Source organism: Labrus bergylta, chromosome 16 (assembly GCF_963930695.1).
Source record: "Labrus bergylta chromosome 16, fLabBer1.1, whole genome shotgun sequence".
Classification (NCBI taxonomy): Eukaryota; Metazoa; Chordata; class Actinopteri; order Labriformes; family Labridae; genus Labrus; species Labrus bergylta.
The window spans coordinates 5,302,265-5,326,042 of record NC_089210.1 but is presented as its reverse complement, the minus strand read 5'-3'; the positions used below and the strand labels follow the sequence as shown (position 1 = coordinate 5,326,042).

General features: G+C 40.7%; 1 protein-coding gene across 1 annotated transcript; it reads left to right on the top strand.

Annotated features, from left to right (window-relative positions):
• The first annotated feature begins 9,732 nt into the window (after window positions 1-9,732).
• On the top strand, window positions 9,733-22,474 carry sstr3 (somatostatin receptor 3). Its single transcript, XM_020652709.2, has 2 exons — window positions 9,733-9,997; window positions 17,146-22,474. Exon 2 carries the CDS (start codon window positions 17,234-17,236, stop codon window positions 18,662-18,664), a length of 1,431 nt encoding a protein of 476 aa, XP_020508365.2. The 5' UTR covers window positions 9,733-9,997; window positions 17,146-17,233; the 3' UTR covers window positions 18,665-22,474.
• The last annotated feature ends 1,304 nt before the right edge of the window (window positions 22,475-23,778 follow it).

The following is a 23,778-nucleotide window of genomic DNA, read 5'->3' as shown; positions in this document are numbered from 1 at the left end:
CAACCTGTAGACAAAGAAGATCAGAGGAGTCTTGTCTCCGCTTTCTGCTGAGATGCTCTCTACTCATTAAATAAAATTGAAAAAAAGATGCTGGAGCTCAGAAAAAAAAGGCTAGGTGGACATGTGGCCTAATGCTTTAAAAAAAAATATGGTTTGTTTGTTTTTGTTTGTTTATTAAGATCCCACTTAGCTTCAGCATAGCATAACGCTATGCTAGCTTCCTGGGGTCTGCGAGAAGAAAACGTCCTTGGTCATTTGTCTAATCTTTTAGGCAAAAAAATTCAGACTGTTGCAAACCAACTGTTCAACTTTGAATTCTGGCAGTTACGCTGCTTGCATGAATAAAATGTCTAATTTATTATTTTTTATATTCCTATCTTAGCAAAATTTTCCTCTTTCAGGGTTGGCAAAACATAATGAACATCCTCCGGCTGATATTTCTGTTTGATTCTAGTGAAGATCCTCTTCTTGTTTTTGTCTCGTTTTGGCTAACAGAGAGGTGATTCAATCCTGAAGGTTGTTTGACAAAAGCAGCATGATGTATTCTTACTCTTTATTCATCTTTTCCTGAAAGAATGACTAACACCAAACCCTGAAGTTGTTCGGAGCCAAAAATTGACTGAAGGTTTCGTCGCTCTTGAACAGAAATAAACTGTTCTGCTCTTTGCCTTTCATTGAACCTCATCCACCATTCGGCTTTATCCTCGTCAGAGATTATAAAACACCTCATTCTCATTTACCGCTGAGTCACTGAGTGTTTTTGAATATAGATTCAACAGCTTCAGAAGCAGTATGTCAAGTTCATCCGAAAAGATGCAAAAGTGAAGAGATGACAGTTGAAACCTGTTGAATATTTTTCCGTAATTGAAGAGGCAGATTTTGAATCACGTGGCCTTGTTCAGACTGCCCAGATCTGTTTCATTCTATGTAGCAAATAAGCCTCATATTTAGATGTCAAAGACGGATGTGTTTTTGCTCTTGCGAATCTACTCAGGTTGGGAAGGTTACAGCTTACAGTATGTGATGCTACTATGTCTTCTTAAGTTACAAAGAGCAGTGCTCATTTTGTCGGTTTTCTTGCATGTCAGAGGCTAGAGTCCTTAGCCTTGGTAGTGTTCATCTTCCCCCTCTCCTCCACCTCTTAAGGGGCCACGTGAGGAAGAGAAGGACACACATGGTCAGAGGCGCTGCTTGTCAAAAGGCAAGGCAGGCAACTGCTTGGGGCCCCCGATGGCTCACAAACTTAAACCAAAGCAATGGCCCAAAATGTGCAGTTTTAAATGGCAGTAGGAAACCTCCCTAAGGGGGCCCCATCTGACAGCACTCACTCTCGTTGCCCTGCTACACGTTGCATGCATTATTGCTTTGAAAACCAAAGATGTCAATGAAAGTCAACAAAGAAAAGGAAGGTGGTTCTCATAACATTCTGGAAATGTTTGCCGATAACATTCTGAAAACAATTAGCGAAAACGTTCTGAGAACGTTTGGCAAAGACGTTATGAAAAGGTTTGGGGATAACGTTCTGAAAATGTCTGGGGATAACGTTCTGAAAATGTTTGGGGATAACGTTCTGAAAATGTTTGGCGATAACGTTCTGAAAATGTTTGGGGATAACTTTCTGAAAATGTTTGGCGATAACCTTTTTGAAAATGTTTGGCGATAACGTTCTGAAATGTTTGGCGATAGCGTTCTGAAATGTTTGGGGATAACTTTCTGAAAATGTTTGCCGATAACGTTTTGAAAATGTTTGGCGACAACGTTTTGAAAATGTTTGGCGATAACATTCTGAAAACGTTTGGCAATAACCTTTTTGAAAATGTTTGGGGATAACGTTCTGAAAATGTTTGGCGATAACCTTTTTGAAAACGTTTGGCGATAAAGTTCTGAAAATGTTTGGGGATAAGGGTTCTGAAAACATTTGGGGATAACGTTCTGAAAAAGTTTGGGGATAACGTTTTCAAAACGTTTGGGGATAACGTTTTCAAAATGTTTGGCGATAACGTTCTGAAAACGTTTGGGGATAACGTTTTCAAAAAGTTTGGGGATAACGTTCTGAAAACGTTTGGGGATAACATTTTCAAAAAGTTTGGGGATTACGTTCTGAAAACGTTTGGGGATAACATTCTGAAAACGTTTGGCGATAACATTCTGAAAACGTTTGGGGATTACGTTCTGAAAACGTTTGGCGATAACATTCTGAAAACGTTTGGCGATAACGTTTTTCAAAATGTTTGGGGATAACGTTCTGAAAACGTTTGGCGATAACATTCTGAAAACGTTTGGCGATAACATTCTGAAAACGTTTGGCGATAACGTTTTGAAAACGTTTGGCGATAACGTTCTGAAAATGTTTGGCGATAACGTTTTGAAAATGTTTGGCGATAACGTTCTGAAAATGTTTGGCGATAACGTTCTGAAAATGTTTGGCGATCACGTTCTGGAATTATTTGTCTTTACAGTCTTTAGGACTGAGGATTTTTGCCTAGGGCCCCACCAGTCTCTGGAAACGCCACTACACACGATCTGTGCTTCCAAGGTAGCGCTCATTTCAGCCACAACTGGATTCCGTGACTGTCATGGTTTACTCTTATTTAGTTGGTTTATTCCTTGTTCTGTTAGTTATCTTTCCTAGTGTTGATGCTTCCTAGTTTTGGTCTTTAGTGTTTCCTGTTTAACTTTGTGATTTCTCATCCTTGTGTTTCTTCTAGTGGTTATTGTTACATTCTTGAGTTCTCAGAGTCTTCAGTGTTTCCTGATTTACATTGCAGTAGTCCCCAGTGTTTCTTGTCTTTCATCCTGTCTCTGTGTGTGTTTCCCTCCAGTGTTGATTGCCCTGATTGTCTTCACCTGTGTCATTAGTCTCCCCTGTGTTTGATTACCCCTGTGTCTATTTAGTCTCTTGTGTTTCTTCCGTTCTGTGTCAGATCATTGTTGGATGTTGTTCTTTCTCGTGTCAGATATCAGTTTTTCTTTGTGCTTCTGTGATTCCTCGTGGCTCCTTGTGATTTTTTTTTTTCAGTTTGGACTTTTTGAAAAGTAATCCATGTTTTTGCCTTTTCCCCTTTTTGTTTCAGTAAATATTTTTAGTTTAATTCTGCACTTGGGTCCAGCTCCTTTTTGTTATTATAAGATCGTGACAGTTAGAGCCGTGAACAAACTGAACAAAATGAGTCGAGGTCTGTGCAGATCTTCTTACTGCTGGAGGAAACCGAGAAAATGCTGTAAAACATGAAAAGAAATGTTTTATTTGTGATGAAATATATGACAACATGTAGAGCGAAACATAGAGATATGCCAAGCATTGGTTCTTTTAATCATTAAATTAAAAGTGTGATTATATTTAATGTGTTTTGCACGAATGGAAACACTGATTAATATGAGTCTATGAGGATCTGATCCCAGGGGACTGAAGCCTGCAAACATATAAAGCATGCAGTGGAGCATTAAACATAAACATCTGTTTCAATCAGTGGATACAAACAGATCCAATTAACAGATTCAGATTCATTGCCTCCACTTGATCCTGTCTCTGTTGAACCCTGTTTGTGTTTTTGTGCTTTTCATCCAATGTGAGCAGCAGAGCAGCAACACAGGTTTGGTAGGGATTAAATCAAACTGGGGAACTGTGATGTCTGAAAAAAGAGATTTATATCATCTGAGCCGCAGCTGCTTCTGTCAGATACGATAAAGAAAAAGAGAAACTGCTTCAGTTTTTATTTAAAGGACAGAGAAAGACATTCAGCATCAGCAGTAGACACACACAGACACACAACATTTAACATTTAACTCTGGGTTTATGGTTTTAACATTAAACTATTTATCACAGAACAGATTGGTAAACAAGCAGGGTATATGGATCTGGACATAAAGATGCAGATTTTCAAGCTGTTACACCCTGTTGCAGTCTTTAAGACAACTGGCAGTAAGTGCATCAGCAAAACATCGGGTTAGATCTCGCCCTACTTTAGCTTCTCTGCTGGAGCCACAGCAGTGTTTCACACAGTGCCACTGCAAGCAGTCGTGCCTCTTTCTGTGGTAGTGGGGGGCGATAGTGTTGATGGGTTTGCTAGGTGGCAGATTTCCAGTGGGGCACTTGAAAGTTGCTACCCAAGGGCAGTGGCGTTCTAGAGTCTGTAGGGGACCTAGGCAAACATCATTTTGGGGCCCCTCCAACCAGCATTCATCACGATCATGTCTGCCAGTGTCCTGATGCTAACTCTTCTTGGCCTTTTTTTCTTGTTTAATTTTTTCTCTGCTGTAGACAGATAATTCCTCTACATCATCATAAAGTTGAATTTCAGTGACAAACGTTGGTTTTCACAGCAATAATGCATGCAACATGTAGCAGGGCAACAAGAGTCAGTGCTGTCACACGGGGCCCCCTTTAGGAGGTTTTCTACTGTCACTGCAAAATTGATGCTGTTGGTTTAATGTTTTTTAAGCCCTCAGGCGCCCCCTACTGGTCTGAGGCCCCAAGCAGTTGCCTGTCTTGCCTGTTGACAAGCAGCACCTCTGCTCAAGGGGCATGTTGTGTTGTTAATTTGTACCTGGATGCAGCCAAATCAAAACGTGCCCTCCTGTTAACCTGGACGAAATAAAAACATGTTGATTGTCCTCTGAAGCCTGAGGGGGAACCAGGCAGTGTTTATATGATTTCATCTGTTTATTCTCCTCTGAATGAGGAAACAACCCATTAACAGTCCTGATGGAGAACAGCAGACAAACAGAATAGATTTTAATTAAAGTGTCTAAAAAAAAAGGATCATGCTTTCCTCTTGTTTGTGTTTTTCTTCTCAGACTCAAAGCAAGACAATTCAAACGTATTAGTTTCTCTTCAAAAGCTTTAAAAGCTTTACATGAGTCTTATTTACACATGCACCCTATGTTTAGATCTTTACCTGCTGGCCCCCTTTAGTAAAATCTCTGTGGATGTGTGAAAACAGAAGGTAATATTGAGGTAAATGTACTGTGAGTAAGGGGGAGGCGGGGAATCATGTCATGACTTCTTCCCGAGACCCCCAATCCTACCGGCAACATTTCCCGTTGTGAGGTGCATGTGTGAACAAGCAACTCCGCAAGATTTTAGGGTCAGGATGCCTGAAATTTTTCTGGAAATTTTCAGGAGTGCTTGTGAGACAATGGATACTGAGTGTTTGCGCTCAGTAATAATACAGTGTAAATATACAGAATATAAATAAACAGTGTATATACAATCTACATAGTGCCAGCTGAAGTTCATTCTGTTTGGCCTTCATCAATGACAGTTCAATCAGTACAAAAACTAAGGTGTGATAAAAATACTTAGCCTGTGTTAAGCTAAGCTAAGCTAACCGGCTGCTTTGTGTTGCCCTGTGTTAGACGTAGAAACAAAAAGAAATGAGCAAGAAAATGCTTAGAAAGTTTTGGTTCAGTGTATGAGAGCATTTTAAAAATGCTGACAGATTTGTTCACTTCTGCCTCAGGCTGGCCTTCTTGCTTTCCTCCCTTCCTGAAAGATAAACTAATGAATGTATTAAATGTCAGACATTTGATCTCTGGAGGGTTAATTGATTTCAGGATCAATGCAGTGCCAACGGGTGTTAAAGCTGTCAGACTTACAGCCGGTCGACCTTTTAACCACGAGGGCATTTGTTTGTCAGACATTTATCCACCGATCTGGGATGAAGTCGAAGAAGTTGTACGATGAGAATTTGATATTTAGAGTTTCCAATCGATGATGGAAAAAAATACTCCATTACAAGTAAAACACCTGAATTACCACTATTTCTTTATCACAAACATTTCCTTTAGGCATCAAAAGTAGAGTCCTCAGTCTTGCAGTAGTACTGTATGTCTTCAATGAGCTATGGTTTGTTTAGACTGATAGATCAATATCAGAGCAACACTTTAGCTGTTGCAGGTGAAGCTTGAGTGTCCTCTTAAGGCCGGCTCCGAAAGCTCAATTTGACTACCGCTCTATTGATACAGTTATTTCTTGAACATGCAATATTTGTTTTAGCTTTTTTTTGTGCTAGTTCACATTAAAGACAAAAAAAAAAAAGGTAACAAGCAGAGAGCTCAATAAATAGATCTTCCCTTTATGTTCTCCCTCATCAGTGTTTATGTAGAAATGCATAAAAAAAGCTAAAGATTAAAGAGCCTCTCAGAAACATGATGGTTAATAAATCATTGTTTTATATGAGCAATGGTTTCAGATTTAACTCACCTCTAATCTCTCTTGAATATGAAGACATTCTGCACTCGTGTTGTTGTTGTTTTTCTCCTGCAGGATCCAGTTGATGTTTTACAGATTGTTTTTTATTCTGATGAAGACAGCAGGATGAACGTGGGCTGTTTTTTGACCTTTGTGACGCAGTGGGAGTCAATCCCTGAGGTACTGTACCCCTCCCACTACACACACACACACACACACACACACACACACTCTTTATATATTCAAAGATTGTAATGTGAAAGCTGTAGTGTGATAATCTGGCTCCAGGTTGAATAATTAGATGTGGAAATTGATATTTATTTCAAAACGAGTTTACTGGATTTTCTTTGAGAATATTTGAGGGGTGCTGGTTTAGCTCAATCAGTGGAGCAGGTATGGAGCTATTATTGTAGCATAACGATGCGTACACAGATCTACAAATACACTGAACAAAAATATACACCCAACACTTTAGTTTTTGCTCCAATTTTCTATTTAATCTTTGAGTAGAAATCAAAGATGTAAGACGTTTTCTTTGCACACAAAAGGTCTCTTTCTCTGAGTTTTTTTTCATACATTTTTTTTTTAAATCTGTGCCAGTATGCACCGCTCCTTTGATGAGATACTGATGCTGATTAAACAGCATGATTATTGCACAGGTGTGCCTTAGGCTGGTCACGATAAAATGCCTCTCTTCACGAGGACAGACCAGAAAAAGCTATCATTTGTAGATTTTCAAAATCTAAAAACTGCATGCTGTTGATATGCAAACTTGAGACCTGTTAATTGCTAGTGATTCAGTAACGTGAAAAAGACAGTAACTTACTTTTTCAGAGTCATAAAGAAGGTCAGACTGAAGCCACTGTTTGACTTACTATTTAGAGTTCATTGGAGGCTCACCAGAAACAGATGAATGGGTGTTGAAACGATGAATTTAGCGTAGCTTTGATCTAAACACAGAGTTTCTAATTTGACTCTGAATAATGTCAAGTTATTTATGAGTTTATTGCTTTACCAAGGAAGTTGAAGCTGGAAGTATACCTTTTCAAACTTCAGGCTTCACTGGAATTTTTTGAAAAAGCACGCACTCGCTCCAGGGGGGACATACATCATCAGAAACACTGAAACATGTGTCTGCTTTTGGCTGTGAACTAGACAACAGAAGTTGCTCTTTTGACATCTCTCCGTCAGATTAGCTGCTCCTGGAGTGCCTGTTGCCACGGTAACCTCAGGTGTAACCGAACCGAAGAGAGACATATGAAAGTCAAGACAGAATAGAATTAGATTAAATGTTGGAGGTGTGAAATAAGAGCTACTCGAGTAGATTCAGTCTCTACTTCAGAGGAGACAACTTCATTTATCTTTTTCTAGAAGTTCTCTCACAGCAACACACACAGTAGGTCGGTATTTATATAACGGAAAAGTGAGTACGACCACTATCTGTATGGATCATGGATTCAAGTTGGACAAAATTATAACAACAGAAGAATCATATGAAAATACATTTGAATCATCAATCAATCAATAATTAATCGTTGATTAATAGGTTGGTAGTGTTTTTCCTCTTTGTCACGGCAAGCCATGAAATATTGCTGGCCACCCAAGTGACCCCCCCCTCCAGATCTGATAGGTCAAGTGTTATTTAATTGAAACTCCAACATTGAAGTGTCATCGAACGCATCTGCTTTTTACAAGTGTGTGTCATTAAAAGCAGCATGAGATGGTGCACTGCCCACTTCAGACATCGAATCATCTTAATAATCTAGATAAGGTGGAATTTGTCACCCAGGTAACCAGGAAACTTAAAGAGACGCTTCATGGATGGTAATAACAGCGTCAGATATCCCATTGGTGATTACACATAAAATATATATTGGCTTAAAAGGATGATAACTTCTTAGGGTGCGAGTATATATGTCCTTTTTGTGATGTTTTTCAAAACTCATTCCCATGTGGCCAACATATTTTGTTCTTTACAATCAATGATCTTTATTGTGGTTGTAGCCTGCCCTGCTTGTCGTCTTTAGGAAGAGGACATCTGTCGTCTAAAACGGTTTTCAACCACAGGGGATGAATAATAGAATCATTTCTATTAGCGGAGGTCAAATTGTGACGCTCTGCTGAGGTGACCATGAGTCAGAGAGGGAATCATCTATTGTTCTGTCGCCACACCGTGGACTCGATCAATACACCTCAGAGGAAAAGCCGGAAAGAAGCGTCTGTTTTTATGAGCCCCAGGGCAGCAATCAGCTGATCGGCAACAGGAGATATATCAGTCGGCAGGCTGTAAAACACTGTAACACACACTCAGACACACACACGCGCGTAAAAAAAAAATCTAATTAAAATGTCTCCTCTTATTTATCACAGAGGCGAAAGACAATTAGAGCCACAGAGTCTTAATGTCATGAACTTTTATGTTTTTACGAGGTCTTTAACGGGTTTTATTACATTTTCCAGAACCAAAGGTGGAACAGAATTAAAAAGGATGGGACACAAAGACATTGGACGAGGACCTGAGCTCACAGTTTGAAATTTGTCCGATTTTAAGGATCCATCCTCCTTATATTCGTACATCATCTGCTGTTAATCCCGGGACAAGCTAAGTGGTCCCGATGTACGTCTACCTCAAAATTGTTTTCTACCCGACCCTCCCAGGCCAGAAAAGGTGCATAATCTCTCTGTCTGTCTAACCTTGCGTTTGTATGCGTCCCTTTAATGGAGGAGCTCTTAGGTCTCCTTGATGTACGGGCTTTGCAGTAGTTAGCAATGAAGGACTTTTGGCACCAAGTGAAGGAGTTTAAGGATCTCGAGTCAGGGTAGGATGGACCATGAGATTGACAGACGGATTGTCTCAGTGTCAGCAGTTAATGCGGGTGTTGTGCCGGACCGTGAGAAGACGGAGCTGAATCTGAAGGCTCGATTTACCGCTCGATCTTCGGTACAACTCTCAATTATGCTCATGAACTATGGGAACTGGCGGAAAGAATGAGATCGTGTATACAAGCGCCCGTAATGAGTTTCCTTCGGTGGGCACATTGTAACGGTTTGTCAAGAAACTTAAAACCCGCATCAGCTCCGGCTCTCAGCCTGTTGTGAAGTTGACTGTAAGAGTTAGGTTGAGACAGCATTGTCAGCATGGCGGCCATTAATCGATGGGATTCCAGAGCCCCCTGCAGGAACAGATGGGTGACGTCACTCAGGCTTCCCCCACTAAGAGCCTATTTATAGTCTACGATGTGAACCCATTCCCTGAATATGATCAAAACTGGGACAATGCTCATAACTTGAAACACACTCATTTTCTATTAAAGTTGTTTTTCATTTTTATTAATATTACATTTTAACCTGTAACTGTAATTTTTTTTAATTGTTGTTTTCTATGCACACACTTGCTCCTTCTCTCTCTCTCTCTCTCTCTCTCACACACACACACACACACGCACACACGCACACACACACGCACACACACACACAGAGAGTAGGATAGTGTGTGTGTTCAGTCTGTTACCAGGTTACAGACTGAGACGATCTGCGCTCAGTTCAGCTCTGATGCTGCGGAGTGTCACAGACTCTCTCTCGGTGCAGCTTGCAGCGTGCAGGCTCTGAGTGTTCTCTCTGCGCATGTTTCAGAGCTACATCCCGGGATCAGACGGAGGGAAACTGTTGGAGAACATAGAAGAGGAGCAGAGGATGAGATACAACTCGTTCTGACCAGGGAATTAATCCGATCACCTCGCGCTGTTTCCTCGTTTATATCCTGAATCACCGGAACACAGCGGGGTGTAGAGTTTCACATTACAGGTGAGTTTGCATCATCATAATGTTTTTTTTTTTTTCTTTTTCTTTTTCTTTTTGACACGAGGCTCAGGTACGTTAATAACCTATAAAACCAGGTGGACGTTCAAATAAATGTCACACAGCCTATCATGTGTCAGTGACTGCTCTGAAGTCAAACATCAAACCAGGACCAGCATAATAAATACTCTGAACTACTGCGGAGGGCTTGCAGACATCGTTTCTGTTTCATTGTAAGAATCAAGTTTAAAGGCATGTTTACCAGCAATGGTAAAGTGCACATTATTGCAGAATCATCATGTAGGCTATTGCATTTCACAAATTAAAAATAAAACATCTACATTATTAAACTAGCTCCCGTTTCCCCTCCTAACACATAGAAATTAACAATTTGCGGTCTTAATTTGCTTCTTTTGTTGAATTTTAGTCTCTTTTTTTTTTTTTTGGTTTGTGGTCTGGGTAATATTTCATCTCTTTAAGATCGTTTTGTGACTCAGTAGTTGTTTGTGTCTCTTGTAGTTTTATTTATGTGGCTGTTTCAATCTTTTTTGTCTATAAAGTTATTTTTGCTTCTCATTATTTTTGTTTAACGCTTGAGTCTCTTACTGTTCCTTTTTTGGCTTTGAGTGTCTCGTTGGTCTATTTTGTCTGTTTGAGGTTGTTTTGCATCTCTGTGTTTTTTTGTCTCTTGTTTGAAGGTCTGTGTGTCTGATTTTGTTGCGTCTCTTGGCTTAGCTAGAGGTTGGCTTTAGTCTTTTACACCTCTGTGGTTGTTTGGTGATGCATCGAGTGTTTAGTGTCTTTGTGGTTCGTCTCATAATCTTGTGTCTGTTTGTGGTCCGATGTGTCCTTGGGCAAGACACTTAACCCCAAGTTGCTCCCGCTGCTTTGTCATTGCCGGTGGTGTGTGAATGGAATTAGTTACCTCTGATGGTCACTTTACAAAGCAGCCTCTACCATCAGTGTGTGAATGTGTAGATGTGACCTGCGGTGTAAAAAGAGCTTTGAGTAGTCAGAAGACTAGAAAGTACATTTACCATTAACCATTAACACACGTCGGCCTGAAATACACACATGAACAAACAGGACCGGTGGACATGCATTAGTGGAGAGATGTCAGAGGGGGGCTGCTACACACTGCCACGTAGGAAGCACACCGCAGCAGTTGGGGGTTTGGTGCCTTGCTCAAAGGCACCTTGGCAGTACTTGGGAAGTGGACTGGCACCTCTCCAACTATCAGACCAAGTTCCGGCGACTCCTCCGGTTCCCAACTCAAGACCCTACAGACTAAGCTACTGCAGCCCAAATGTATGCGGTATCTCATGTTGGTAGTTTTGTGTCTTTGAGGCTGATTTGTATCTCCTGTTTGTAGTTTTGTAGTTTTTTTGTGTTGTCTATGTCTTTGTTTCAGTCCATTTTAAGTCTTACTTATCTCTATTTATCTCTTTTAAAGTGTATTTTTCCAACACAACTTATAGTATGTTCTTAATTGTCACCTCATGCATCAAATCAGCCAATAAACAAAGATAAATCGATCAATTGGGACTAGCACGTTGTCATTTTTGGTGCCTTAAAACTGATGTTTGTTGTATAACAGACACTGAAACATTCATTGTATGTAGCAGCAGGCAGGTTTGTGTTCTGCATCAACATGCTGTATTATAATGAATTCGTCCTTGATCATCCCACCTGGTACTGTGAGCACCGGTCACATGGTCTACACTCGATCCACCTCATGAAGAAATCAAACTGTTCATGTAAAAATGCTCCCGGTTGTGTTTGAGGGCCGATGACATTCCAAGACGAAGATCTGTTCTGTTTTTAATTCAGAGAAAACATCATCACACTTGTGTTAATGTGTAAAAATGATGCCCTCTAACAACTTTATGCTGCATTTAATCTGGTTTTTTGTTTTGTTTTATAATCTCGAATGGAGAAAAAGCGTGTTAAAAATGTGATAAAAGGCTAAATACCCGGACATAATCTGATGTTTGATCCTGGAGGATGAAATAAGCCTGATGTATTCATGCGCTAAAAGCAATTAAGCCATCATCTGTCCATCCACAGAGTGAATCTGACAAACACACACACGCCAACACACACACACACATGCATACACCGCGGGCAGATTTGAGTCAGCTCAGCATCATTTTAGGCAAAAATTTCCTTAATTCGGAAGTCAAAAAGGCAGAAAGGCCGTTAAATCTTGTAGCCCACAGCCTTTCACGAGCAAATCAATATTCATTTGTTATTGTAGCTTCCACAGGTTGGAGACACTTTGTGCACCGTGCAGCAGTAACAGTATAGAAACGTCACAAGAGGTTCCTGTGTGATAAGCTTGTGTCCCCACTGTGCTCCTGAAAAAAAATAGCGGGCTGTTGTTGCCGTGATGTTTTTCCTTTGTTCAGTCCATCAGGTTGTCATGCTCACACACAGGATCAGTGAGACGGCAAAAGGTCAGAAAGCTTCAAGCTAAGGTCACAATAATCTCCTCCCGTATAACTCTCTTAAGTTTATTAGTCTGACTCGCTGAACCCAGAGGAGGAACCGTCAGGAACCTCAGAATGAACTAATTGATTTGGATTTTAACATGTACGTAAAGGTAATTTAAAAGGTGCCTGACTATCATGTAAAGCAGATTGATTTAAAAAGTGTGGTTTGAAAATGTACATCTCTAAAATGGGATCAGTGGGTATTCCCTGAAAACCCATCAGAACCATCTTATAGCTACTGCAGAGGTTTGGGACCTGTAGTTTTAATACCTCCATACCTGCTGCAAAGGTCAATAACTAGGAGTCGGAGCTACACATATACTGCTGTGTGTATTGATCTGAGTTTAATTCATTCTCTAATCCTACAGCTCTCCCCGCAGAATGAAAAGGTTAAATCAAACTTCTTTATAGAAGAAAAACAGAAATGTACACGAACATCACACACACATTCTTAAAGCCTCTGATATTTGTCCTGAATGTTTGATGTCTCATTAAACAGCCACACATATTAGATTGAAAATTAACGCCATCACAATCAGTATATTTTGTTCAAAACTGCTAATTTTGTCATAAACGTTGTTTCTATAGAGCCCGACCTATTAATCGTCTGGCCAATAATGTCAGCCGATGTTAGCTTATCAAGTGATTATCGGTATCGGCTCATTTTTAGCGCAGATATGCGCCGATATTACTCGATTTATTCACCAGCCAAATATCATTTAAATTCCTTATCATACATTAGCAGTCTTCTTTCACCAGCAGAGGGCGCTGTATGGAATATCAATGCAATAAATGTGTGTATATCTATATCTGTCTATCTATCTCTACATATAGAACACAGATCTAAGAAAGACATCAGCCAATATATCGATTAGATTTGTTTTTCTCCCCAATATCATTATCGGTTTTTCGCCCCCAAAATTCTGTATCTGCATTGTTTCTAAATACAGAGATAGCGTGACCAACCGGTTATGAATTGTCAGCTCACTCATTCATTTTATCCTTTTGTCAATCAGTGCAGTCCATCTTATAAAAAAAAAAACTGCAGTGAGGAACTTTTAGTTTGTTGATTTTGGCGCCCCCCATGTGGACAAAGTGGTACTTCTAATCTGTGGCTGATTTTGCCCTCTAAATGCATAAGAGGTGTTGTCTGACAAAAGTGTTCCTCCTTTTTTTTTTAAACAGTCAATCACATGAGTCACTGTGAAACTTTGATGCAGAAGGTGTTAGAAAAAAAAGGTTGTTAATCACTTGGTTTGACACCTCCTCCACATGGCAGCAGTTAAAATCACAATGTAGAAATAGTCATTCTTGTCTTGTTTACTTTTGAGGGTCATAAAGAGAAACCGGGATTCAATTCCTCACAGGAGCTTTAATGGGTCCTCTGTTTAATCTCTTACATTTTCTATTTTATTCTTCAATCTAATTCTCAAGTTTTCAGTTCCTGCTGAAAAAACATAATTAAGAGGATTACACACTTTAATTACTCCACACGCTCATAACTTCACTGGCACTTTGTGTCTGTCTCTTTAAAGCTGTTTCAAAACCGAGTTAATCTTTCAAAATCCAATTTTGTCTCTCTTTGTCTTTTATAGTTTGATTTTCTCAGAACAATTTGACTGTTCATCCCCCACAGTCAGGCTCAGATAAACATTTTTCACAAGGTCATCTGAACCTTCTTCAGTAATTACAGTCTTGTCAAAGATGTATGTCTTATATGTTTCCCCTAACAGAAGCCCTGAGCAGACTGGATCCTTACATTTTATCTACATTATCCCGGAATAAAGACTTTTTGGTGGTTTCCCTGATATCTCAAAAATGTTTTCTCTTTTTTTAATGTTACTGGTTTTGGTGATAAAATAAATGTATCTTATTATCTCGAGATAAGGAGTCTTTCTTTCTCTCCTGATAACGGGATAATTAGCTCGTAAACAAGAAAATAAAACAATAGTCTGATCACTTAGATAGGCCAGAGCACGACATGCCATTCTGCCAATGGCTAATGAGGTGAGTCTATCCCCATTCATTGAGTCTAAGCTCATCATATGAAATGTGCTATTTAAAGAAACTTGACTATTCAGGCTGTAAGTGATGTCTTGCCTCCACCCTGACACTCTGATTGGTTAGATGCATGTTATGCACAAAACACGCCGATGAGTAATCAAGCATCTTAATCCAACGTCTTTGCGCCCTGCGTTTATAAGCGCCCAGATCGTGTGCAGCAATTAACTCGCAACATTTGATTGTACAATCTCCACTTCACTTTGCACAACAGACTTTTGACTCTTGACGATCCTGCAGTGTGAGCCAGGCTTTAGAGAGAAATCTGTTCTCACATTCTTGCAGTTTTATTTGGTTCCATTTGATTTACGACACTGATCTCTTCTTCTTTCTCCCTCTGGTTGCCATGGTGATCTGAATTGCCAAATGCAATGTGAAACCTCCGTAATCACGAGGAATTGTAGATATTGGAAAAAGATAAATGTGACAGTCGGTGTGCCGAAAGTTGGAGAAACCTCTCTGGTCTCTTGTTTTGCTGCTTCGGGGTTGTTTTTCTCCGTTTGTTGCTTTCCGTGTGTCTTCAAATTGAACTCCAGTCAGACAGAAAAAGTGGATGGCTATTTACAGACCCTGTCACCGCAGTGGGAACAATAAGCTTTCACAGGGTTCGTTTGATGAACTCCATCAGGGAGCTCAGGGCACATCTGTGGTTTCCTCTCTATACTGATTTTCTAAAAGCATCATCCAAAAAAAGAAAATCTCATTTGATTGAAGGAGATGTGGAAAAAAAAAAACAATTCTGATATGACTTCCCTCTGAAACAGTGTGTGTGATGCTCCTATAGTGCTCTAAGAATGAATCCTGTTTCATGTAGCTAATAAAAAGGGAAATGACCTCTTACATCTAAGGCAGTGGTGGGCAACTGGCGGCCCGTGGGCCACATGCGGCCCCCATCAACCATCAACGTGGCCCTTAGGTTAATTTTTTACACATCAATTAATTGGAAACATGAAGAAAACATGATAAAAATCTGCCATGAAATCATGAAACTCATCATGATCACTGGTACATGCTGAGTTAATTTGAGACATAATCGACTGTAATCATTTAATTTGGCCCTCTGGCAGTGAGAATTAAATGAATGTGGCCCTTGCTGTCACCAAAGTTGCCCATCGCTGAGCTAAGGTCATCTTACATCTATCTGAAGTTTTGTGGATGTTCCCATCTTGTATTGTTTTAAGGAATGACTGCATGTACACCACCGGTGATAGAATATCAACATTTAGCTATTTAACTATTTAATCAAATACCGTCGTTCTGTTTCTTGCAAAGGTTTGGATGAGAAGATTGATATCACTCATGTCAGCTAAATATGAAGCGCAAACTAGCTTAGCATAGAAAGACTAGAAGCAGGAGGAAATAGCTAACTTTGCAAAAATGGACGGATTAATCAAACAAGATTTAACGCCCTACTTAACACCCTGCACAGAGCATCTTGGCAGGCAGCGATTACAATTTTTAACCAGACACCGTCGGGATTTTTACGCAAAGTGCTGACGTTTTTTTGCATTATAAGTACACACAACTATAGCTGATGTTAACATTTTGAAGGTAATGAATTTAGCCTCTTTGGTCCATGAATGTTTGTACAGATTTTATGAACTGAAGCAGCTGTTGGGATACGAGAGTCTTAATCGAAGTGAAACAGTTATAATTTCTTATAACACATTGCTAGCATGCCTCGTATCAGCTCGTGTTGCTAAAATTAGCTTCAAGAAAAGTGATAAGTGTGAAGTTGCCAATTGTTGTTTAGCTTGAGTAGTTTGAGACTATTTTCCAAGTGTGAGACCTCGCACACTCTCGCCTCCTCTGTGTCGCACTTCATGTCCACCAGTGTGCCGCTGGGCTGCTAATGAAATGTAATGTATCACCATCGATCATGTGTGGGGAAGCAATCTGTTTTAATTTATAAAGCTGCTGTGGTCAAATCAATCAAACAACTTGAACCGTCTATTTTCACCACTTTATCTTTTCTTCTGTATTTTCCTCCTTAACTTGTCCTCTCAGTCTTTACCAGCCTCATGGATCTTCTTGCTAAATGTGTTGATTTTACCAGGATCAGACATTTGTTTTGTGCTCAGTCTTTTAATATTGCAAAGAACCAAAAGTGACGCACGAAATAAGCTTTTTCAAAATACCACATGAGACTTATACAAACATAACCAATGGTTCTTCACGTCACCGCATTTATCCACCAACATGAAATGCTTATCACAAAATTAACAAATTACTGAATCATTGCCAGTGTTGGACACATCATTACTTTCAAAAACACTGGTATAATGGCAGATCTTATCAAATGAATAAAGAGGCTAATCTAATTTCGTCCCAAACTCCTTTTAATCTTTTATCTTACCATGACAACATGCCTGCTTATGGTTATCACAGCTGAATTGTTCAACACACAGTTTTTTCTAAAAGACGTCAGCAGCACTAAAAACTGCTTAAAGTGTCAGTAACGATCTCAGACCTTCCTTCTGTCCTTGGGTAACAAATGTGTGTTTTCATTTCATTCCTTTTCAGTCTTTTCTGAGATGAAAAACATAGAAAATATTGAATCTTCATTCAGATTACTGATTGTTTTTGTCCCCCCTATAACAGAACAGATGGGCTGGAGCTGAGGGGGCAGGAGGACAAAGTGTCAGGCAGCGCTACATCGGTGGGTGTCTCCTCACCTCCAGGGCTGGAGATGACGGATGGAACGTGGGTGAACGGCAGCCTGGCCGGCCCCTCGCAGGGCCACCCTCTGTTCCTGCTCATGTTCAACGACAGCGATCTGAACGAGACGCTGTTCAACATCACCAACTCCACCGTCCCCGACGTCTTCTCCGGGCCCAGCGTCGCGGGGGTCCTCATCCCACTCATCTACATCATCGTGTGCATCATCGGCCTCGGGGGGAACACTTTAGTGATTCACATCGTCCTGCACTACTCCAAGATCGAGTCCGTGACCAACATCTACATCCTGAACTTGGCCATAGCCGACGAGCTCTTCATGCTCGGCCTGCCCTTCCTGGCCGTGCAGAACACGCTCCAGTCGTGGCCGTTCGGCTCCTTCATGTGCCGCCTCGTCATGACCGTCGACTCCATCAACCAGTTCACCAGCATCTTCTGCCTCACCGTGATGAGCATCGACCGCTACCTCGCCGTGGTCCATCCCATCCGCTCGTCAAAGTGGCGACACCCTCAGGTGGCCAAAGTGGTGAACACCACCGTGTGGGCTCTGTCGTTTCTCGTCGTTCTGCCCGTCGTCATCTTCGCCAACATCCAGAAGGCCGGCGGCACCTGCAACATCGCCTGGCCTCAACCCGCCGACATATGGCGGGCGGCCTTCATCATCTACACGTCCACAGTCGGGTTCTTCTGCCCCCTCCTCATCATCTGCCTCTGCTACCTGCTCATCGTCTTCAAGATCCGCAGCTCGGGGAAGAAAGTCCACGCCACCTCGACCAAGCGGAGGAAGTCCGAGAGGAAGGTCACGCGCATGGTGGTGATTGTGGTTGCCGTGTTTGTGTTTTGCTGGCTGCCCTTCTACGCCCTCAACATCCTGAACCTGCTGGTTTCCCTGCCGTCCGAGTACCAGGGGCTTTATTACTTCGTCGTAGTGCTCGGCTACGCTAACAGCTGCGCTAACCCCATCGTCTACTGCTTCCTGTCGGACAACTTTAAGAGGGGCTTCCGGAAAGCTCTCTGCCGCTCCTCGAGGAAGGTGGAGAACCACGAGCCCATGGAGCGGCAGCAGCAGCAGCAGCAGCAGCAGCATCAGCGGGAGGAGGGGCGGACGGCGCTCATGCCCCGGGAGAGCCTGAGACGGGCCGTGCGGGACGAAGACGACGATGAGGACGTCTCAGAAATGACTGAGATCTACCGCATCGCTCAAAACGGAAACAGCAGCTTGCAGCGGCAAAGCTCCCAGCAGCAAGAGGCAACGCCGGGAGCGACAGAACCATCGACCCCGGAGAAGAGGGACACGGCCGGGACCCTGAGGGGGACGGACACAGTTAACGGGTCCTCACTGAGCGTCCCTCTGCTGCTTAACGGGACAAAGAACGGGAGCATTAAAACTCTACCAGAGGAAAACCAGGACCAGAGCAGCTCACTGGAGATCAGTTACTTATAGTTTAAAGCAACTGAACAGTTACACAGCAGGCTGCCTTCAAGAAAACACAACAATCAGCTGTTTGTAATGAAGCATACATCAGAACACATGAAGAAACACTTTAATGAAACTAAAAGAGGCCTTAGGATCATTTTTCTTACGAGGACACAATTGAAGTTTCAGCCTCATACAGAATGTATTATTGTTTATTCTTTGTACATATGCATGGATGAATGTAAAGTTGTGCCTTTCCTAAGTTTTACTGTCTGTTCCTTGATGATCCTCGTACTTGTAGCCTTTTTATTACACATTACTGAACATTCCCAGTGCGCATTTTTCTGTTGAAGATGTTCACACCTGGTTAAAAAGTGCAAATCTGTATCACCAGCTATTTTAAAAATGTTGATTAAACAACCATGTTTAGACCAGATTTCACTAGACAAAAGACTGGTCAAACATTCACACATATTACATCCCAAACCAGATATTGTTACTTTAACAACCGCATTACTGAGCAGTGAATCACATCAACAAAAACCATGAACAAAATCTAGTGGAGTTGACTTTGATATAAAATGATAAGATTAAATATTAACCACCTTTGGCCATAGAATTCTTTCAAATCATCTCTCCCGTCAGGTATCAATAAATCATGTCAGCACTCTGCGGGGGGGTCTTTCTGCCTCGTAGTCAGAGCTGCACAGCCAAAGTACCTGAACACACACACGTCTTGTTTCTTCTTCTTCTGTTTAAAATGTGTTAAACTGCTCTCTCTCTCAAAAGCCTCTGAACCGTTCTGGACTGTCTTGTAAATAGCACACAGGCAATAAAAGAGGACGCATGTATGATTTTTCTTTGAAGAATAAAACTTGTTTAAATTACATCTTTGAGAAAACTGGATTTCACACTTCAAAATGATCTCCAGGAGTTGCCCCTACAATCATCATATTTTGTCCTCCTTGTTACTGTAAAAGAAAATGTATAGTTTTATTTAACAAAATTGTATTTTGTCAGATGTTGATGTTATAACCATATTTAAGTAGGTCAAAACATTTGTTGGAAAGATGTCATGGATGGACTGACCTGATTTCACTTTTTTTTCCTTTTTTTTTTCAAACCATATTTCAACCTAAATAACAATTAGTCCCCACTGGGTTTAAACCATCTACAGATTAGCTAAAGTTGTACATCAAAGCCATTGCTATAACCTTAAGGTTTTACTGTCCTACTTTCATTTTTAATGCTTTAAAAATAGACTGTATAAATATTGGATGAAGCCCCCATGGTGATCTGTTAGTAAAGTAAACCACACAGCAAGATAAGCTACATAATTTATCTGATGTCTCCAAAAGGCTCAACACCTCAAACAGCAGAGTTTAAATTCATAGACTGATTTAGCAGAGTTGACACATAGCAGACAGCCAGGATTTCCCACCTGTCACTCAAATAAGCCACGCCCCTAATTATGAATAACTTGAATCCTTAATTTAATTAAAACAAGTTTTCTCTATAAAAAAAATAAACGTCATCCCCACACAGTCTTCATGATATAAAAATTACAGAGAACCCTGATTTGTTTTGGTGTTTATTTCTGCTGTAAAGTTGGACATTTTTACATAGCGCTCTGTGGGGTTTGACTCACTTTTGTAAGGCAGCCCCAAGTGGTCACTCAAGGAACTGCAGGGTTGCTTCTTTGGATATTTTTGGTTGTTAAACAAAGGGTGAAAAAATGCAAACTTCCTTCACTTCAAGAAGTCTTACGCACAAATAAAATGGGTTTCTAAGTGTAGGCTGTATTATAGAACATTTTGGAGTGTCAATGATTAATTTATTTATTATTTCAGATCAAATTAGTTTTTTTTCAATTTCCTTGTTTACAATTTCTTAAATGTACGCGCTGCTGCAGAATCCATTTTGTGCAGTTGTACACATGTAAATAATTGTGTTTGTAGCTGTAGTATAAACATGATTTCTAAGAAACCAGGTCCAGATCCATGAAATGTCATATTTTTGTACATGTTACTTTATATAAATGGTTAACTTCAGACCAGGACATATGCAGGATTTATGTTTTTCTTTCTCCATAGAGCAGAAACAAATCATTTTTCTCTACACTATACCTTTTTTCTTTATTTAAAGCACCTATGAGGATTTTTGAACTGCTGATGAAACCGACTGAAATTAATACTGATGACACTTTATGACCAATAATGGCTTAAAAGACCATCAACATGACGATTGACTAGTTCATTATTAATGTCTAGAGAAGCTGCTGGGGGGGGGGAGAGAGAGAGAGACAGACAGAGCGAGTTAAGCCCCTTTTTGATCGAAAACTTCTCTTCAAGGAACCAAATGTTTCCTGTGGCCAATTGTCAGCATTTCCACCATGGTAAGAAGAAGAAGAAGACTACGCAGCAAAGATGATGCCATGAAAGGCGACTGATAGGTCAGCATCGTCATATGTGCAACACTAGTTAGCCTGCATGGAGGAGGTTCACCTTGAGCAGACTCTACACAATGATAGCCAAAGAACAGGAACTTCTTCACAGTGAGAATCCCACCCAAAGTTTAAAAATCCATTTAAAAATTAAAGGGGTTCCTCAAGTTTGACCTACACTGTGAGGGCCTGGCCAATCAGAGATGATCAACGCTGCAGGCCTAGAAGGTCCCTGGACCTTTGGAAAGTACTATCTCCTAAACAGGGTCTTTTTTTAGGGGTAGACCAATTACCCCAGAACTAACTTTAGACCCTGGTTCCTGTGGTCCAAATGTACATAGTTCCTCTAAAGGTCCCTTCTGTAGTTTTGCGGGGAAAGTTCCTGCAGTCGAAAGGGGTCTTTACAGAGCGATACCTTTTTTTAAAATTCTGCACAGCAAAGAGTCTCGACGAGTGATTAATTTGAAAATAAAAAAAGAAAGCAGGATGAGATTTTTGTTAAAAACACATCTTACTAATGCACAGGACAAGTTCCTATAGGAGCTTAAAGGTTGCTAAAGGAATACAGATGATTTTATGTATGAATGAGACATTGTCCAAGTTACACTCTGTTGGTGTGCATATTGAGTAGGACTGTGTTATTAAGAGAAATCTTTGCAGGAACAAAAATGTTGTTGTTTTTTTCACATTCAATAAGGCAACAACTCTCTCTCATTCATCAAAACTCACCTGAGCGCTGTTCATTCATGACACTAAACAAACATGCGGCCATAAACACCCTGGTTATGTTTATCCGTCTGTAAATACAGCTGAATGATGCTTCTGCTTGTTCCCTGTGTTAGCTCTGCTCTCAGCCTGTCTTCAGCCCACACACACACACACACACACACACACACACACACACACACACACACACACACACACACACACTCTCTCTCTCGCTGCAGAGCTCCTCAGAGCAGCAGAAACCATCATTAAAGGCACATTACGAAGGGATTTGCGTGGCTCATATTCTCTTTGCGAGGCCCCCGAGGCAGCAGTCTGATGAGAGCTGAGATTTGTTGTTGTGTGTCCTAGAGTGCTTGTTTGCGCTTCCCTGTTTGTTTACGTGTGTGTGTGTGTGTGTGTGTTTGTCTATAAATAATGTTGGTGTGTGCTATGTGATGCAGACTCCCCGCAGTGATAGCCCACCTGAGAACAGAGGTGATGGTCAGCTGATGAGTCAGAGAGATTCTCTGCCCACAGACTGCAGTTAACTCTGACAGGCTGTTTTCACTTTGTGTGTCAGAACAAAAAAAAAAAGAGAAAAAAAACACGAACTGTGCAGGCGCTAAACGCAATGAGAGCAACACATCAAGGTTATTACAATATTTGATTATTTAATTATCTCAGAAAGCTTTTTCTGTTGCACGTTGACGCATGCAGAAGATGAAAATAGTCGCTTTGATGTTTGCTGAGTGTTTAAGACTTTGTGTTTTTTTTTTTTCAGGAATCCTCCCTGAATTTAGCTGCAGTGATTATTTTTCCAGCAGGAACATTTCCCCACGGTCCGTAAACCCTCATCACAACAGATTAACCTATAAAACCTTACATCTCTTCAAACTTAATAGTTTAAGATTCATTCAAACCACGAGGGAAATATGCATCATAATCCTGCTGGATGTCATTTGTGCACCTTATCTTTTGTTTTTATGTTTTGTTCTTGTTGGAGCGGTTGCAGAATCGAATATTTTGCGCCCTTACAAAAATGTTCTTTATCATGTTGTTTGGATTTCAAGAATGAAGAAATAAAAGATGTGTTTCAGTGAAATTATTGTTTTTTGTCTTGTTTCTCCTTTGTCAAAACAATCCATTAGTGTACACACTCAAATAAAGAGCTTTTTTTTTTACAGTTCTCTCTCTCTCTTCTTCCCACTCTTCCAAAAAAAACCCCACAAGCTTTGTGTTTTAAAAAAAAATCTTTTTAAAAACAACATTTAACATGTCACTGTTCAAGCTGGAAACTCCATAAATAACTTGACCACTGTGGACCTTTAAGCTATAGAGCTGATTCAACAACACTCCCATTGTTGCCTAGCAACAACACTGAAAATGTTTTCTGTGTAATTTCTCTAAGAACAGAGTAAGAGGAGTGTGTGTGGTGCACAATGGACTGTGTGTATTTTAAAAATGCATTAAGAGCATTGCTCCCCTCTCTCTCTTGTCATTCAAGTGTTCCTTAAAGGGGGGGGGGGGGTGTCTTTGATTGAACACAGGTACACACGCTTAGCTGAACAGCCAATCAGAGAGATTCCTACCCACTTTCATGGCGCTCATGACGATTCAACATGTGGAATCAGCCAAAACAAGGCCAACTGGAACCGACGGGTAGCAACAGAGCTGGACACACCGCAAAAAACTAGGGCGACGACCGCTCGCCGACGGACCGACAGCCGACTGAAGGCAATCAAAAAGGAAAGAAACCAGACGAAGGGAGGAGGTAAGAGAAGACAATAACCCTGGGGACAAGAACTACAAAGTGAAACAGGAAACACTAAAGACAAGAAATGCACACAGGGGAAATTTAGAAACATGAGGAAGGAAAAGACACCAAAAAACCCACAGGAAACCAAGAAACACAAGGATACAAATTACAAAATAAAACAGGAAAGACTAAAAGCTTAACCTATGGAATATGAAAAATACTCAGGAAACAGAA

Bases quoted from the DNA above. Each gene is read 5' to 3' on its own strand.
- sstr3 (XM_020652709.2), top strand. From the start codon at position 17,234: ATGACGGATGGAACGTGGGTGAACGGCAGCCTGGCCGGCCCCTCGCAG.